The sequence below is a fragment of the Hemibagrus wyckioides genome, linkage group LG16 (genome assembly GCF_019097595.1).
Source record: "Hemibagrus wyckioides isolate EC202008001 linkage group LG16, SWU_Hwy_1.0, whole genome shotgun sequence".
In the NCBI taxonomy this organism is placed as follows: Eukaryota; Metazoa; Chordata; class Actinopteri; order Siluriformes; family Bagridae; genus Hemibagrus; species Hemibagrus wyckioides.
Genome location: NC_080725.1, coordinates 23,597,301 through 23,614,614, shown reverse-complemented (window position 1 = coordinate 23,614,614; position 17,314 = coordinate 23,597,301). Strand labels below are relative to the sequence as shown.

Genomic DNA, 17,314 nt, shown 5'->3' with positions numbered 1-17,314 from the left:
GGATCTCACACCTATATCAGTATTTATACAATATATTTATATATTTATCTTACATATGCACTGTACATACTACACTCTTGCATCACCATTTCAATGTTGACTTTAGCAGACCTTTTATCTACATATATTCATATACTGTATCTTAGAGAGTAGTATGTACATAGAGTCTACACATATATTTATTTTATATTGTTTTATTTTTCACATACTATACATATACTATATTGTACTCTATATATATATATATATACATACATACATATATATATTTTTGTGTTTGTTTTTATACTTTTATATCTGTTACACTTTTTCTATTACACATTTTCTTTCTATTCTTTCCTCTTTTATGTCAGTAAAAAGCATTTCAGACAGTCGTAAAAAGCATTTCACTACATGTCGTACTATGTATGATTTCGTATGTGACAAATAGAATTTAAATTTGAATTTGAATTTTAATCTTTTATAACTTTTACATTATATTTAAGGGCAAGAAATCAACATCCTCCAGTTCCTGAGTCCAAATTTGTTTGTTTGTTTATCACTGCGCATTATAAAATGATATCAATCACAATCAGTGTTTATAATCATTTATAATCACACTCTGTGTTTATAATCATTTATAATCACACTCTCAGTGTTTATAATCATTTATAATCACACTCTCAGTGTTTATAATCATTTATAATCACACTCTGTGTTTATAATCATTTATAATCACACTCTCAGTGTTTATAATCATTTATAATCACACTCTGTGTTTATAATCATTTATAATCACACTGTGTTTATAATCATTTATAATCACACTCTCAGTGTTTATAATCATTTATAATCACACTCTGTGTTTATAATCATTTATAATCACACTGTGTTTATAATCATTTATAATCACACTCTCAGTGTTTATAATCATTTATAATCACACTCTCAGTGTTTATAATCATTTATAATCACACTCTGTGTTTATAATCATTTATAATCACACTCTCAGTGTTTATAATCATTTATAATCACACTCTGTGTTTATAATCATTTATAATCACACTCTCAGTGTTTATAATCATTTATAATCACACTCTGTGTTTATAATCATTTATAATCACACTCTCAGTGTTTATAATCATTTATAATCACACTCTCAGTGTTTATAATCATTTATAATCACACTCTCAGTGTTTATAATCATTTATAATCACACTCTGTGTTTATAATCATTTATAATCACACTCTCAGTGTTTATAATCATTTATAATCACACTCTCAGTGTTTATAATCATTTATAATCACACTCTCAGTGTTTATAATCATTTATAATCACACTCTCAGTGTTTATAATCATTTATAATCACACTCTGTGTTTATAATCATTTATAATCACACTCTCAGTGTTTATAATCATTTATAATCACACTCTGTGTTTATAATCATTTATAATCACACTCTCAGTGTTTATAATCATTTATAATCACACTCTGTGTTTATAATCATTTATAATCACACTCTCAGTGTTTATAATCATTTATAATCACACTCTCAGTGTTTATAATCATTTATAATCACACTCTCATTAGGGATAAATGATTCATTTTAAATGTATATCCATAATTGATAGATTTCTGTAGTGACAGTGTGCACTATTAAACATGCTACACAGATTGAATTGAATTGAACAGGAGTTTTTGACTCCAGTCTCTTTGCAGTGCTCACCTTCAATAAAAATGTTAGTCAGAATCACATTTAGGTGATGCTTCAGGTTCTCATCTGTTCTTCTCCAGGTGATTGAAACTCCATGTACCAATGGTAAAGCACATGAGCTGGAGTCCAAGTCTCCGGTCCAGAATTCCACTCCACCTGAGCTGAGAGACATTCCAGATAACTGTGACACAGAGAGGATCCCGCTGAAGAGCTCCGAGAACACAGGACCCATTGTAAACTACGAGGACACACTCGAGGTCATCCATTATGGACATTTTAATTAGCAAATTCTCTCAAGCCCGTGCTCATGTTTAAATCTTTACATTTCTCCTGTGAGCTGCTTCTTTTTATACAGATTTGAGATTTAATAAGTTATTTTTTACAAAATTCAGACTCTGTGCTTCTGTATAAAGATTTAGATTTCAATCCAATGATGTGTGAGTGTGAAAAATGACCGAGACTTGTGCTGAAATCCCACTTCTGTAACTGACTTGAGCTACTAAAAGCTGAATAGTTAGCTACTGTTAACTGTATTAATGGGTTATAGGAGGGTATGAGGGTGGGGGCGAGTCCAATTTGCATATTCAGGTTCATTCATATACAAATTGTATGATTTTTCTGCAGGAGTCGGAGGAGCTGTCGTCTGATGAAGAGGAGATGAAGATCGCTGAGATGAGACCTCCTCTTATTGAGATCTCCATTAACCAGCCCAAAGTGGTGGCCCTCAGCAAAGACAAGAAGGGTACTGGGACTCAGCTCATCAAGTTTTTTAGACTGGACTGTAAAATATATCAATAAATTTAATGAATGAATGAATGCGCAAGCAAACAAAAGCATACATAAATAAGGCACATAGACATTCATGAGAACTAGTAAACTTTTTACAAACACACACATTTACGTTACATTTCGTTACGTAACGAAACGTTACGTTACGTTACACGCCCTTATCCAGAGTGACGTACAAATTCACACACAAACTAATGATGTCATTTCCTGTCCATTCTGGTTCAGATGATAGTAAAGATGCAGACTCATTACTGGATGAGACGGTAGCCAACAGCAACCAGAACAACAGTAACTGTTCCTCACCCTCCCGCATGTCGGACTCAGTGTCTTTAACCACAGACAGCAGCCAGGACAACTCACTGTGTACTCCTGAGAGAGAGACCAAGATCCCTCTCATCCCCAAGAACAGGTACACACACACACACACACACACACCATCATCTCCTTCTTGACATGTCATGAAGCACAGGATACATAAAGAATGAAGCTGTTTATTTCTGCAGGTCTGAACAAAAACAGTCATTTAGGCTCTGTGCTGCTGATCAGGAGGTCATGAGTTCAGGTCCCAGCCCCACTAGAGTTAGTATTTTAACTGTTACCTAAGAATAAAATGAATAAATAGAAACTAATTCTGATGTGTATCTATAACTGCACAAGTTCATTTATTTTTAGGCATGTTTAATTTGTTTTAAAACGTGCAAGCACTACAGCATTAGAGAGTTAAGGTGTATACCTAACACTGTTCTGTTTAGAATTAAGTACTTACATGTGGTGGTTCGAGTGGTTAAGGCTCTGGATTGATCAGAAGGTTGAGCTTCAGGCTGTCACTGTTGGACCCTTAACCCTCTCTGCTCCAGGGGGCTTTATCATAACTGCCCCTGCACTTCCATAACGTCCATAACTGGAATATGCGGAGAAAGGAATTCCACTGTGTTTGAGTGTAATGTCTGGCAATAATGAAGGCTTCTTCCTCTTCTAAAAATGGAATAATAGCGTTCATTTATTACAAGCTCTTGTACATCATGTGACACAGGACATTTTAAAACATTAAATATTTGAGATACAGTGTTGTGTTTGTGTTAGACATGTACAATTATTATATAGAAGATATTGAATATGAAAATGAAAATCTTTGATTGAAAAATATATAAATATTGAGTTAGTATATGATAAGATATGATAAGGTATAATTGTAAAAGTGATTCATACTCAACATTTTTACAGGTTACATTGCACACATGCGTTTTGAAATTTAAAAAAAAATGTCTCCTAGGCATGAGGATGAGAACCTGAACCAGCTGAAGGAGACGGTTCCACTGCTGCAGAACTGTAACGGCTCAGAGACCTCGCTGCAGACAGTCCTGAAGAACCAGCGCACCTACGAGAGCAAAACAGGTACCAACATGTCTGACTACGAGCTGTCCATGGAGGAGAAGTTGGCACTCATCGAGAAGGACATCAACAACGGTGTGTCCGAGCCCTACAGCAAGTGGGATCAGATCAACATGAACGTCTCTTATGAAAACATGGAAAAGACCAAGAGCAGTTCCACAGCGGAGACGAGACTCAGCAACAACAACATCGGCTCTGTGGAGAACTTCAACAATGGGAACCAGAACAGCAAAGCGCAGATGGGGGAAGGCATGACTAAGCACGAGGTCATCAGAACGGTTATGGTGTCCAGCGACGTGTCTCTGTCTCGCAGCACAGAGGAACTGACTCCTGAGAAGAGATGTCCTCCAGCAACTGTGATGAAATCTCAAAGCATCAGCAACATGGAGGCTGGTGGAATGAAGCTTTACTCCACGGAAGGTGAGGTTCCTCCATATGAGTGTGTAGTGGGTTCTCCAGCTGTCCCGGGCCCCCAGTGCCAGAGCATCGTCCGTTCCAAATCGGCCTCTTTGCTCGACGAGCAGCCGCTGCAGGTCCACCATGGTTCCTCGGGTTCATCCTCTGACCTCCTGAGCTCTGGCGGCAGAGTTCCGGCCCGTTACCCCAGTGCCCTTCCACCTCAGTATAATGTCCAGTACGCGAGCAGTACCGTGCCTAAAGACAACCTCTGGTGCCAGCGTACCCCAGTGCCCCCTGATCAGCCCTACCTCCCTCCTCAGCACTCATTTGCCAACACCAACTTCTCCAACCGCAACAACGCACCACCATACCCCCACCAGCCTCAGCAGCGCGGCCCACCCAAAACACCGGACATGTGGGCCAAAGATCGCATTCTGCCCCCCGGTGTGCAGAGGAACCCCCTACAGAGGCAGAGCAGCACCTCTTCTAATGCCTCTATGGTCATGGTGGAACCTCGCCGTGTCCCCGGGCCTGACGGTGACTACGTGAGCTACAGAGAGATCCACAGTATGCCCCGAGCCCCTCTACAGATGAATCTCCAGAGACCCCTGTCAGCCCGCACCTACAGCGTGGACGAAGGGAACGCACCACGCCCACACAGCACCCGTCCTCCACCACACGAGCTCCCCGAGAGAACCATGTCCGTCTGCGACTTCAGCTACCAGCAAGGCAGCCCAAGCAAGAGGCCCAACATCCGGGTGAAGTCTGAGCACTCTCTGCTGGATGGAGCTCCTGGTGGAGGTGGCAGGGTTCCAGCTGACTGGAGAGACCAGGTTATGAGGCATATTGAGGCCAAGAAGATGGAGAAGATGGTGAGTGAGTGAGTGACCGAGTGGGTTTAACGTTATTCCAGTTATTCCCATACTGGCAGAATATAACATGACAGGCTGGTGTGATGGGGAAGTGAAGTTATTGCTGAAGATTATTTTCTTGTAACCGCATATCCCTCATCTTTTATATTCTTATACAGCAGCAATTTACAAACTACATACATATATATATATATATATATGAGTTTATTTGCAAAAACAGATAACTCCGTTTTTATTAATTTTCAGAAATCTTTTTTTTAACGTTTCTCACAGGTTCATCAAGTCTGTAAAAATTATCCAAACTCGATCACTTAGTCCGGTTTGATGAAACTCCTCTCAGTGTCCAGCAGCCTGGTCAGCTGATCTAAATACTGTGCGCTGATTTGCTAAAATGGACTTTCCGGTTTTTGTTCATTAACGACAAGGGCGCTTGTCGGCTTTTGCAGTAAAACATGAACTCATGATTCCCTGAAAGTGGACAGTACCAGCTTTTTTGACAAAACGTGTTTAGGGTTCAGATCATGCTACATGTGGAGGGTAACTAATGACAGTCATTTTTGTAAATATGGCGTTTATCGGTTTTTGCAAATAAACTCTTCATATATAAATATATTTTTGCAAAAGGAGCTATATCCTATTCCCACTTTATAGCAGCTATAAACAGTAATTTCCTCACCTGAGTGCTGATTTAATATATTACTCAGTGCTAGTGTGTGTGTGAATTGTTCTGCATGTCTGTTTCTCTCATGAACAAACCTAACACACTAACACCTCCACTTTATTAACACCCTGCATGTGTTCAGCTCTCTGTACCACTAACGCGTGTTCACTACACTCTCCATTGTGTGCTTGTGCAATTGTGTGTGTGTGTGTGTGTGTGTGTGCATGCATGTGTGTGTGTTTGTGTGCTCTCAGAGCATGCTGTCTCGGTCTTTGGCCACTCTCTGTGGCAGTCAGAGCTCTCTGGCCCTAAGTGCTGTAGATGGACAACAGTTTGGAGTCCACAGGCCCAGCGTGAGTACATGTACCAGGAGATTAAACCTCATAACTTCCTGTTTATCACGCTCAGTTTCACTACCTGCACTGTGGGTTCTAACGGGCTCTTCTATATTCATCTTAATTTAATCATTTCACCTGCACTCGAATAAGTGTGTGTGTGTACAAATTTAATATAATGTTTATAGATTTATTAGGAATCCACTGAAAACCTTTGGTTAAAATGTTAAATCTACCAGTTTACCACTGAAATGAAAATAAAAAGAAATGATCATTAGACCACTGGAGCTGTATTAACACAGATTTTATTCCTCACTAGGTGGAGGGCATTGTGTTTACATGCAGTGTCTGAGATTCTCATTAGTTAGTGATCTCGGGAGTGAGTGATCTCGGGAGTGAGTGATCTCGGGAGTGTGTGATCTCGGGAGTGAGTGATCTCGGGAGTGAGTGATCTCGGGAGTGAGTGATCTTGTGATCTCAGGAGTGAGTGATCTCATGATCTCGGGAGTGTGTGATCTCGGGAGTGAGTGATCTCGGGAGTGAGTGATCTCGGGAGTGAGTGATCTCGGGAGTGAGTGATCTTGTGATCTCAGGAGTGTGTGATCTCGGGAGTGAGTGATCTCGGGAGTGAGTGATCTCGGGAGTGAGTGATCTCATGATCTCGGGAGTGTGTGATCTCGGGAGTGAGTGATCTCGGGAGTGAGTGATCTCGGGAGTGAGTGATCTCGGGAGTGAGTGATCTCGGGAGTGAGTGATCTTGTGATCTCAGGAGTGAGTGATCTCATGATCTCGGGAGTGTGTGATCTCGGGAGTGAGTGATCTCGGGAGTGAGTGATCTCGGGAGTGAGTGATCTCGGGAGTGAGTGATCTTGTGATCTCAGGAGTGAGTGATCTCATGATCTCGGGAGTGTGTGATCTCGGGAGTGAGTGATCTCGGGAGTGAGTGATCTCGGGAGTGAGTGATCTCGGGAGTGAGTGATCTTGTGATCTCAGGAGTGAGTGATCTCATGATCTCGGGAGTGTGTGATCTCGGGAGTGAGTGATCTCGGGAGTGAGTGATCTTGTGATCTCAGGAGTGAGTGATCTCATGATCTCGGGAGTGAGTGATCTCGGGAGTGAGTGATCTCGGGAGTGAGTGATCTCGGGAGTGAGTGATCTCGGGAGTGAGTGATCTCATGATCTCAGGAGTGAGTGATCTCATGATCTCGGGAGTGAGTGATCTCGGGAGTGAGTGATCTCGGGAGTGAGTGATCTCGGGAGTGAGTGATCTCGGGAGTGAGTGATCTTGTGATCTCAGGAGTGAGTGATCTCATGATCTCGGGAGTGTGTGATCTCGGGAGTGAGTGATCTCGGGAGTGAGTGATCTCGGGAGTGAGTGATCTCGGGAGTGAGTGATCTTGTGATCTCAGGAGTGAGTGATCTCATGATCTCGGGAGTGTGTGATCTCGGGAGTGAGTGATCTCGGGAGTGAGTGATCTTGTGATCTCAGGAGTGAGTGATCTCATGATCTCGGGAGTGAGTGATCTCGGGAGTGAGTGATCTCGGGAGTGAGTGATCTCGGGAGTGTGTGGTTGAATGTTGGGAACATTTATACTAAATGATTACTGTAAGCATCAGATAATCCCATTGAGAGCCAAACATGGTGAAAGTCACAGCAACTTTGTTGAAATTCCTTGAAAACATTTTTAACTTTGCGATTGCCAAAAATCTCTTCCCTTAATTGATAATAGATGAACTCCAGTAATGGTCAGTAAACATTCCTTCCAGTGCAGCGGTGACCTGTGTGTAAAATCAGAGCTGTCTGTCTGGACACGAATAAAGTGATGAGATTACAGTGAGGTGATGAGGACAGAATATTCTCAGTGTAGGGAAGAGAAAACCAACACAATGATCTGATGTGTGTGGAAATAAAATCACTGGCTGGGCTTTACTCCACTGACCTTCAAGTTAATCATTTTATTATTAGTTTAAATAGCTTTAAGAGTTCATCATCTATAAAGTACAGTGTTAGTTTCACACAGAGGGATGAGGAAAACCCAATATTTTTTCTTCTGTACTTTGCCTTAAACCCTATTTTGATGAGATTATTTTCACTGAGTGACGCCTGCAATAGCACTTTTATAGGTCTGGTATGTGTGTAGTGTTAGATAAAGGAGCTAACAGCATCTCTTTCATTTATTTGTAGAAAATCTGATGATGTGGCACTGAAATGTGAATCTGTCACTTATTCGAGTCAGGTGCTGGACTGGACATCTGTCTAGTCCTACTCTTCTCCTGTTGATCTTTTCCTTAAGTAACCTGCACACTGACCCTCGCTCCTAACCCTTTATTTTGTACACTTTCTCCAAATCTATCACTTTGCATTCTTTGTCAGTGTTGTGTAACTCAGACACATTGCTGTATTAACTCAGTGTGTGTGTGTGTGTTGAGGGTTAATTCACTCTTACATGTGGCCACATGCTTTAATCTGATAATCACTGAATGACTTCTGGAGAATTTTCCAGCATTGAGTCTGCTGAGCTTTATAACAGTTTAATAATGTGTTTATTACAGTTAATATGTCTGAGTGATGATGTAATGAGCGCAGTGAAGGAGGAAAGGCCAGGGTTACGGTCTGATCCACCTGTGTAGATGCTGCATCATGCCCGGTCTCCTGCGGTCTAAATCTGACTCTCTCTCAAATTCTGCTTAGTTCTGGGTTTGTGATTCTGTTCAAAATATCCTGATAGGTTTCTATTAAAATCCCGGAAAATGAATTATTCATGAGCAGGTGTAGTGCAGCGCTGTCCTGCAGAAACCTCTGTTTAATCAGGATTGTTCTGTTTCACCACCACAGCTGTACAGATAAAAGAATAAATTACAGAAAGAAACACCATCACCTGATTTACTGATGCAGATGTTCTAATGTTATGACTGTGTGTTTGTAGGATGAAAGTTTTGGTCCTTATGGTCAGCAGGGCTACACCATGGACTCACACAGAAAAGTAAGTTTAATCTCATTACACACTGAGCTTATTGAATCTGATTAACTAAAGACAGAGTTCAACAGATCCTCAGGTGTCTCAGTGTCACTGATGTGGCAGACGTCCAGGGAGGATCAGGAGATCTAGCTTCATGTTCCTGATCCTCAGGTTACTTCATGGCATCAGAATAAGGAAGTGACCCTCAGGGGAATTTGGGAGAAAAAACCTGAAAAGAAAAAACTTTGAGTTGAGCTAAGAGTTTTTTTTCCTGTTACTCATAGAGCTGGAGATTATAGCCTTAGGTTTAGATTAGAGAGTGACAAAGGCATGAAGATTTTTTCAGTTCTGTGTGAATTCAACAGCTTTAGAAAAACACACACACACAGAGAGAGAGAGAGTGAGGCGGAGGATGTTGACCCTGAGACGCTCTGCTGCAGAAGTGATTAATTACCACTAATTAATGAACATTATAAAAGCACCGTAGGACAGGAGAGAGAGAGAGAGATTACTTCTGAGAATGTTCTCCTAAGAGCTGATGGTCCTCCAGGCCTTCAGCTCAAACACACACACTCAGACTCTCGGAAATGAAAAGCTGAACACGTGACTAACACTGAATATTTTATATTACACGTGTTAAATCTTTAGCGTTTGCTGCATTATGACTCACGGTGCAGGGACTCGTACTCTCATTAATAAGAGGAACAATAGCCTGTTCGTCGTTCACCTTTATAACTCTCAAGGTTGCTTTATAAAGAAAGGCTAGACTCGCAGCAAGCGGCATGCTGCAAGAACACATTCAGATGTAGAAGGATGTGCAGTCACGATGGGCTTGGAAATAATCAATAAATATCACAATATATCATATATAAACCCAAGTCCCAACCCTAAACAGTTACCAGTGTTTACACACACACACACACACACACACTTGTTTATGTGATTAAAACTAATCTGTAATCTGCATCAGCACAGCTTTAGACAGGTTTAGCTTTTTATGTGCTGAAATTAGGACTCCAAGCAGAAATGTATGTCCTTGATCCTCTCATGTGTCCACATCAGAAGTGTTTTGGTGGTTCCTTCTGCCCCCTGGTGTTAGACAGTGAAACTACACCACCTCCATAATGATTTAATAGTGTGTTGGAGCAGAGAAAACGCTCAGCCGTGCTCGGAATAAACAACTCACTGACTGACTTAAAATAATAATGCCCTTAATGTTGTTCATCATGCTGATGTTTCTTGCGATTCTGAATAATGTACTCGTTTAATACGGGGTCCTGTAGATTAGTTTCATGATCACAGCTTTGCCAGGATCAGTCACATGCTCTTCATGTTCCTAAAATTAAACCGCCGTGTGTTGGTGTTCATGATCACAGTTCATCTGGAGCTCAGTGTTAAGCATCTGGTCTGAAACAGGATCACTTAAACCAACAAAAATATCAGAACTTCTCAAAAAGCTGAGACATTGCAGAAACAGGAGCTCTGTGGGTGTGTGTGTGTGTGTGTGTGTGTGTGTTTAAATCTTGTGAAAAAAACTTGTGAAAAAAAAGACTTGAGTTTCAGGACATTAAAAAGAAATGGATGCAGGATGAAGAAGTGTGAAGGTAATGAAGTAATTGACAATAAGAAATGAATAACAATAACATTAGCATATCTTAGGTTGTTTAAATGGATGAATTATCACATGGTTTGAAGAAGAATCAGGAGTGTACTCTCTACAATTTAAGAATAAAAGCTGGAGAAAGCATGGGCTCTGAGACAGCCGTCTGTCCTGCAGACACAAGTTATCACGTCCAGTCCATTATTCAGTTATTCTAGCTCATCACACAGAGCTACAGAGTGGAGTAGGAAACTGAGATACTGACATCTGAGAGAAATCCTTTAAAATATACAACTATTATTGTAAATTAGTATGAGTAGTGTACAGCACCTGGACCTGGACTTCATTCCTCTGTTTAAACTGGGAGTGTCCAGTGTGATCCACAAGCACTCTGCACCACACCTGTTTAATCATCTCAGCTTGGCTTTCAGTAGACTGCTTCAGGTGTGGCTTCTGCTCGGTTGGATCGAAAACCTGGACCCACACTGACCCTTTCTGGATAAGACTGGTCACCTCTGGTTTAAACCCTTCAGCCCTTCAATAGCATTTTCTGGTTATTTCATTGAGAGTAAAGAATAGAATATCCATAAGACCCATAAGGATTACCTACAGGTTTCTGATTCTGAAAAGTCCAAGGTACAAGTATTTATTGTTAGGTGTAAGAAAGAAAAACTGGTTGGTGTTTGAGTGACGAGCTGAAATGGTGTAACTTCAGAAGCCTCAACAAACCAGCAGAGTGCCTTTCAGTCGGTTCAGGCTCAACAAACAGATTAGCATATGTAAAACACATGGTAAATACTTTGTGTTGTGTTTAGGTGCCTTTGATGAACGGTCAGATGTGCGTTCCTCCTCCTGCTCCCCTCCGCTCTCAGATGAATTCTGCTCAGGTTCCCATGGCTCGTCATCCCTCCAGAGAGCAGCTTATCGATTATCTGATGCTGAAAGTGTCCCAGCAGCCCCCGTGTCCCCCCCGTCACCCCCACGACACCCTGCCACACGAGGTACCACGCAGAACCGACACTGGGGACGCTCTTTACTCTCAGCTTTAGATTATAGATGATCACATTTTGCTTGTGTCTGTGCATTTCTCTACAGTAGTTTAAATGGTGTGTGTGATGATGAAACTGATGTGTGTGTTTGTCATGGTTGGTGTTCAGATGCACGTCAAAATCGAGAAGAATCCCGAGCTGGGCTTCAGTATATCCGGAGGAGTGGGAGGACGAGGGAATCCGTTCCGTCCTGACGATAACGTACGTGTCTCTTACTTCAGAGCTGTTCAGTAAGCTCACTTACAGACGATTACAGAATTACTGACAGCATGTTCTCACAAGACCTGAAAAATACCCTTCTTTAAAATCAACACAGAAAAGAGTGACTGAAAATCTCAGTTGTGTTCACACACACACACACACACACACACACAGTTCATTTCTAGAGGAAAAGGAATTGTGCTAGAATATTTAAATGCAAATGTTTTTGCTAGAAGTTTTTGCTCCTGATTCCCTCTCAGACAATTCATCCTTAAAATTGTTTGCTTTTAAAGGGGATATTTGTGACGAGAGTTCAGCCTGAGGGACCTGCTTCTAAACTCCTCCAACCAGGAGACAAGATCATCCAGGTACCTCTTCCTCTTTATCTCCTCTTCTTTACCCCCTCTTCTTTATCTCCTAATATTTATCTTCTAATTCTTTATTTCCTTATATAATAAATATTTTCTGAGTATAAGCTCCATCAGCTCACGAGTCTCGTCTCTGTACAGGCGAACGGTTACAACTTTGTTAACATCGATCACGGGAACGCCGTGTCCCTCCTGAAGAACTTCCCCAGCACGGTGGACCTGGTCATCATCAGAGACATGGCAGCATAGAGACTGGCCAGGACCCCAGATGTCTGAATGTTCACTTTTATTTTTGTACACAGAGCAGGAGGAGGAGTCATGTACAGCTGAACTGTTTTTAATGGAAGGATGAAACTGGGAGAAACCACTGCGGCGTGTGGGCGGAGTCTCTGCACCAGCCTTCACTGTGGGAGAAACAACACGCACGGCTAAACTGTGCTTTTCATACACCTTTTTAATCGTTCACCGTAGAGTACTACAAGGAGATGACCAGCAGGGGGCGGGGCTCTCTGTGTGCTGACATCAGCATGCCTTTATTTTTACTTTTAGTTTTACTTTTAAATAACATTTCACTTCCTTTGTATTTGTTTTTGGTTTTTTTTATTTAAAAGAGTTCTCTGACCTGTGGAGCTGTTGATCTGGAGGCTGATGCCACGTGCTGTGAGCAGATTCTGAATGTAGAACTGGTGCGCTTTAGGGAAAGTCTAACCACATCCACACGTCTTCAACTGGACGCTCTGTCACACCTCTCAGGACTGTCCCTTTACTCCATTAGAGCCAAACTGTTCTGTAAAGAACCTCCTGAAATGTGTGTGAGATGTGGTGCAGAGGAACTGAGGAGAAGGAGAAGTTCTGGAGGATGAAAGAGATGCCCATGGACGTGTCTCAGAGTGAATGCTGGGAAAATCCGATGTCCGATATTTAATAGATCCCACATCTAAAGGGCTTCCTCTGGAGATGAGTGAATTTCCTCATCTCGAGTCAGTCCATAAACACCCACCGCTCTGAGCACACCTGCTGGCTCTGACCGCACCCACCTCTCTGACCACACCCACCGCTCCGACGTTTTTACTTCACTCTGAACTCGACTCACCGATCTCGTCTCTCTCTACTTCTGTAGGGTTCAGTACTTGCAGTGTTGAGTCGTTTGTGTTAGCTTGTGGTGCTTGGACACAGACGGGCGAGTGAGAAGGACGTGAGAACTGCCAGTTGACCCTGACACGTCTCAGTTAGGGTGAAAGGTCGTGACATTTTGACCGTTTGTGAGAGCAATAGCAAGACTTCACTTTCAGAAAGACGGTTTGTCAGAGTGCATTTTTAAAAAAAAATAAGAAGAAGAAGAACATGAGGAACTCTTTTAGTACTGCATTTTTTGTGATAGCATTTTATACTGTAAATCTTTTAGATGACCTAGGAAACAGCATTTTTGAATATTTTGCAAAGCTGTTCTTATGTCAGTGTGTGGTTTAATCCTGAACGGATCCTGATCTCACCTTATAAAAAGAGGAAGCCGACACCCTGAGCGGCTCCACGGCCGTCTCGGTGAGCACCGTGTCCAGCTGAAGGGTCAGCTCTGATCCTGGACCTCCACAGTGGAGCTGAAAGGCTTACTTCTGTTTAATTTTTTTTTTGTGCACAGCTCTGTACCTGAATGTTGTAGCGTGTGAAATTCCTGCATGAAATCACTCTCTCACTGATTCTTATTCTGGATGTAAATCATCATGGTTCTGAAGATCTACACGAATGAATTCAAGGCCAAATTCCCTTCATCAGTGTTTGGATTAAATACAGAATTAAACACTGATGATGGTGGTGTCTGTAGTAAAGCGGGTTTAGTCGACTCCGTGTTCTGATTTTAATTTAGATTTTAGACTCGTCATGAGGTCACTTTACGTCACTGACCATCCGGCTCTGTAAAAGCAGAGAGTCCTGTTCTTCTCCTCCGTCTGCTGGGGTGTGAACAGATCTCTCCTCTCTTGCTGGATCAGCACTGTGTCTATTCCACATGGATGAATTAAATAAAACCCTGTGATTGTCGCACATTATAAAATCTCACCACCGGAAAATCGGACAGAATAGAATCCTGACCATCCGGAGCTGAAATTTAAATCTTTATCACTTATAAAGTTCACCTGGTCTGTTCGGACTCTCCTGCATTTCTCTATTTATTTTGCGCTTTAGAAACTGTAAATGAGTTTCCTCTGAGTTTTTACTCACAGCATTACTGACCTTTTCGTTAATAAAGACCAGCAATAACACCCCCCCCCCACTCCGACACACAGCAGCAGTTTTAAAATGGATAGCGATTTTAAGGCTTTCTCTGGAAGCAGCTAGGTGAAGATGATCGCTATGCATTTATTCTACATTCCAGATTTTGTACATAATTTTAGGGTTCATGGTATCCTGTGGAAACAAACAAACAAAAAAAATAAATAAACGAATGTTCTTTTACAAACCAGTTGGTGTCTTTATTCAGCGTGAAAACAACTCTGATGGTTCTGATTTTATAGATTTAAATGTCTGTCTTGTTTTTCTAAATGTTTTTGCTAAATTCAGATATTTTCATAATATTCAGCACTTCTGTACAGAACTGAAGTAAAGTCAGGGCTGTGTATGACCTCAAACCTTTACCTGACCTTTACCCAGGCCTGGACTGGTCAGTGTCTTTCCCCTCATATCACAACTGCAGAACATTGTTCTGATCCGATTTGTTCCGAAAGTCGGTGAATATTTTCCAAGATTATTCCATAAACACGGCCAGGTCCTCATACAGCTAGCAGCTTAACAGAAACTGAGAGGAAAAGCTAACATGGTCAGTGACTAGTGAGCAGTTAACTAGCTGTAACAGAAGTTAGAGTTTCGCTTCACCATCAGTCAAGAAAAGGAAGTAAAGTTACAGGTACAGGGCAGAGGGAAAGGAAAAAATCTCTTGATTAAAATGATTAGGAACCTGTTTTAAAACAGATATATTGAGATGGGTTTTTTTCCTGCTCAGTGTGGTTGTAAAGTGTTTATTCCACTTACTGTCCAGTTAATGTCCAGTTACTGTCTGAATTATAACATCATTCTGCTGAATCAACACATCTTTAACAGCCCCCTCCCCCACCCCCCTCTCTGATCAAAACAGGGGCATTTGATGACGTCACTCACTCGTATTGTTCTTATTCCGGTCTCGTGGATGAGATTTAAGATGTAAGAAGCACTAGAAGTCGTTTCATCATTCTAACAGTAAACAGATCTCTGATTAAACCCCGGGGTTTAAACAGCGCTACAATCAGCTCCGGTTTCATTCTCAGTCACTTTAGTAGTTATGTATCTATGTATATATTATCACAGCTAATATATAAAGGCTTTTTATTTTGTTACAGCGTTAATGGTAATGTGATTTACACAGGAGAGTCCCTGTTACAGAGGGTTTACTGTTTATAACCTGTCTATCTCGCTCCTGAAAAACCTTACATGAAGACAGATTTGAGGGGACATTCTAAAACGCTTAACGTGACTTAATGCATTAAAACTGTGTTGTAAACACACCAACCTCGGTGAACACATTATTAATAAACTATACTATATACAGACAAGCATATGAGCCCAGAATAAGAACCCAACGCGTTTAATTACGCATTAAGTGTTTTGCTCCCATAGAATGTGAGCAGGAGCGAACTGCAGAGAGGAACTTTTACCGTGTGTGTGTGTGTGTGTGTGGTATCAGATTCTTCCTCTAAATTTAACCCAAGAGATTTCGGAGCAGTCCACCACACGGTCCTGCTACTGACCTGAAAGTCAAGTAAAAGTGTCTGCTGTCGGTTTAAAGCACTTTCGCTCAGCTTTCACGAGTTAGTAGTAGTAACACAATTAGAGTCAGTCTTACTAAAACCACGGTGTGTGCGCGCGACAGAGCTCAGGTTACTGGTAAAGTTTGTACACTGGCACGTGCCCTCACTAGACACGCGGCATGACAGAGAGCTACAGCTGCTTATAAAACCCGGACGTGACGCAACCGACAAAACGCATTATGCGTCATAAGCTTCTGGAGTCTGCGCTTTTATCGGAAATGACGTGTATTTCATCTTACCGTGAGATCGGACATAAGACCAAAAAAGACGAAAAAAATAGGTGGAAGTAAATTTACCTAAAGTCCAACTAATGTATCATAGAAATACACTCTATAGAACTCTAATACAATCTATAGAACTCTAATACACCCTATAGAACTCTAATACACTGTATAGAACTCTAATACAATCTATAGAACTCTAATACACTGTATAGAACTCTAATACAATCTATAGAACTCTAATACAATCTATAGAACTCTAATACAATCTATAGAACTCTAATACACCCTATAGAACTCTAATACACTGTATAGAACTCTAATACAATCTATAGAACTCTAATACAATCTATAGAACTCTAATACACTGTATAGAACTCTAATACAATCTATAGAACTCTAATACAATCTATAGAACTCTAATACACTGTATAGAACTCTAATACACTGTATAGAACTCTAATACACTGTATAGAACTCTAATACACTGTATAGAACTCTAATACAATCTATAGAACTCTAATACAATCTATAGAACTCTAATACAATCTATAGAACTCTAATACAATCTATAGAACTCTAATACACTGTATAGAACTCTAATACACTGTATAGAACTCTAATACACTGTATAGAACTCTAATACAATCTATAGAACTCTAATACACCCTATAGAACTCTAATACACTGTATAGAACTCTAATACACTGTATAGAACTCTAATACACTGTATAGAACTCTAATACACCCTATAGAACTCTAATGCACCCTATAGAACTCTAATGCACTTCAGCTGTTCATCTGAGGGAGCCAATAATTATCCAGAGAACACATGATATAAAGAACCTGAAGAACCTTTCTTCCTAAAAATGTACCAAATAGCAAAAGGTGGATAGTTAAATGCTTGCATTAAGAAAATGGGTTCTTCAGTGGTTC

At 40.9% G+C, this 17,314-nt stretch overlaps 1 protein-coding gene across 3 annotated transcripts in view; it reads left to right on the top strand.

Moving 5' to 3' along the window:
• Nucleotides 1-14,776, top strand: part of erbin (erbb2 interacting protein) — an 84,643-nt gene extending 69,867 nt beyond the window's left edge. For 2 of the 3 annotated variants that reach the window (XM_058412808.1, XM_058412807.1), the window contains 10 exons: nucleotides 1,776-1,952; nucleotides 2,320-2,437; nucleotides 2,710-2,893; nucleotides 3,758-5,147; nucleotides 6,063-6,161; nucleotides 9,071-9,127; nucleotides 11,519-11,704; nucleotides 11,861-11,953; nucleotides 12,247-12,321; nucleotides 12,463-14,776. In XM_058412808.1, coding sequence (XP_058268791.1) covers nucleotides 1,776-1,952; nucleotides 2,320-2,437; nucleotides 2,710-2,893; nucleotides 3,758-5,147; nucleotides 6,063-6,161; nucleotides 9,071-9,127; nucleotides 11,519-11,704; nucleotides 11,861-11,953; nucleotides 12,247-12,321; nucleotides 12,463-12,570 — 2,487 coding nt within the window. In that variant the 3' untranslated portion in view covers nucleotides 12,571-14,776. The remainder of the gene's footprint in view (nucleotides 1-1,775; nucleotides 1,953-2,319; nucleotides 2,438-2,709; nucleotides 2,894-3,757; nucleotides 5,148-6,062; nucleotides 6,162-9,070; nucleotides 9,128-11,518; nucleotides 11,705-11,860; nucleotides 11,954-12,246; nucleotides 12,322-12,462) is intronic. The other variant, XM_058412809.1, reaches the window with a different exon arrangement.
• Nucleotides 14,777-17,314: the final 2,538 nt, after the last annotated feature.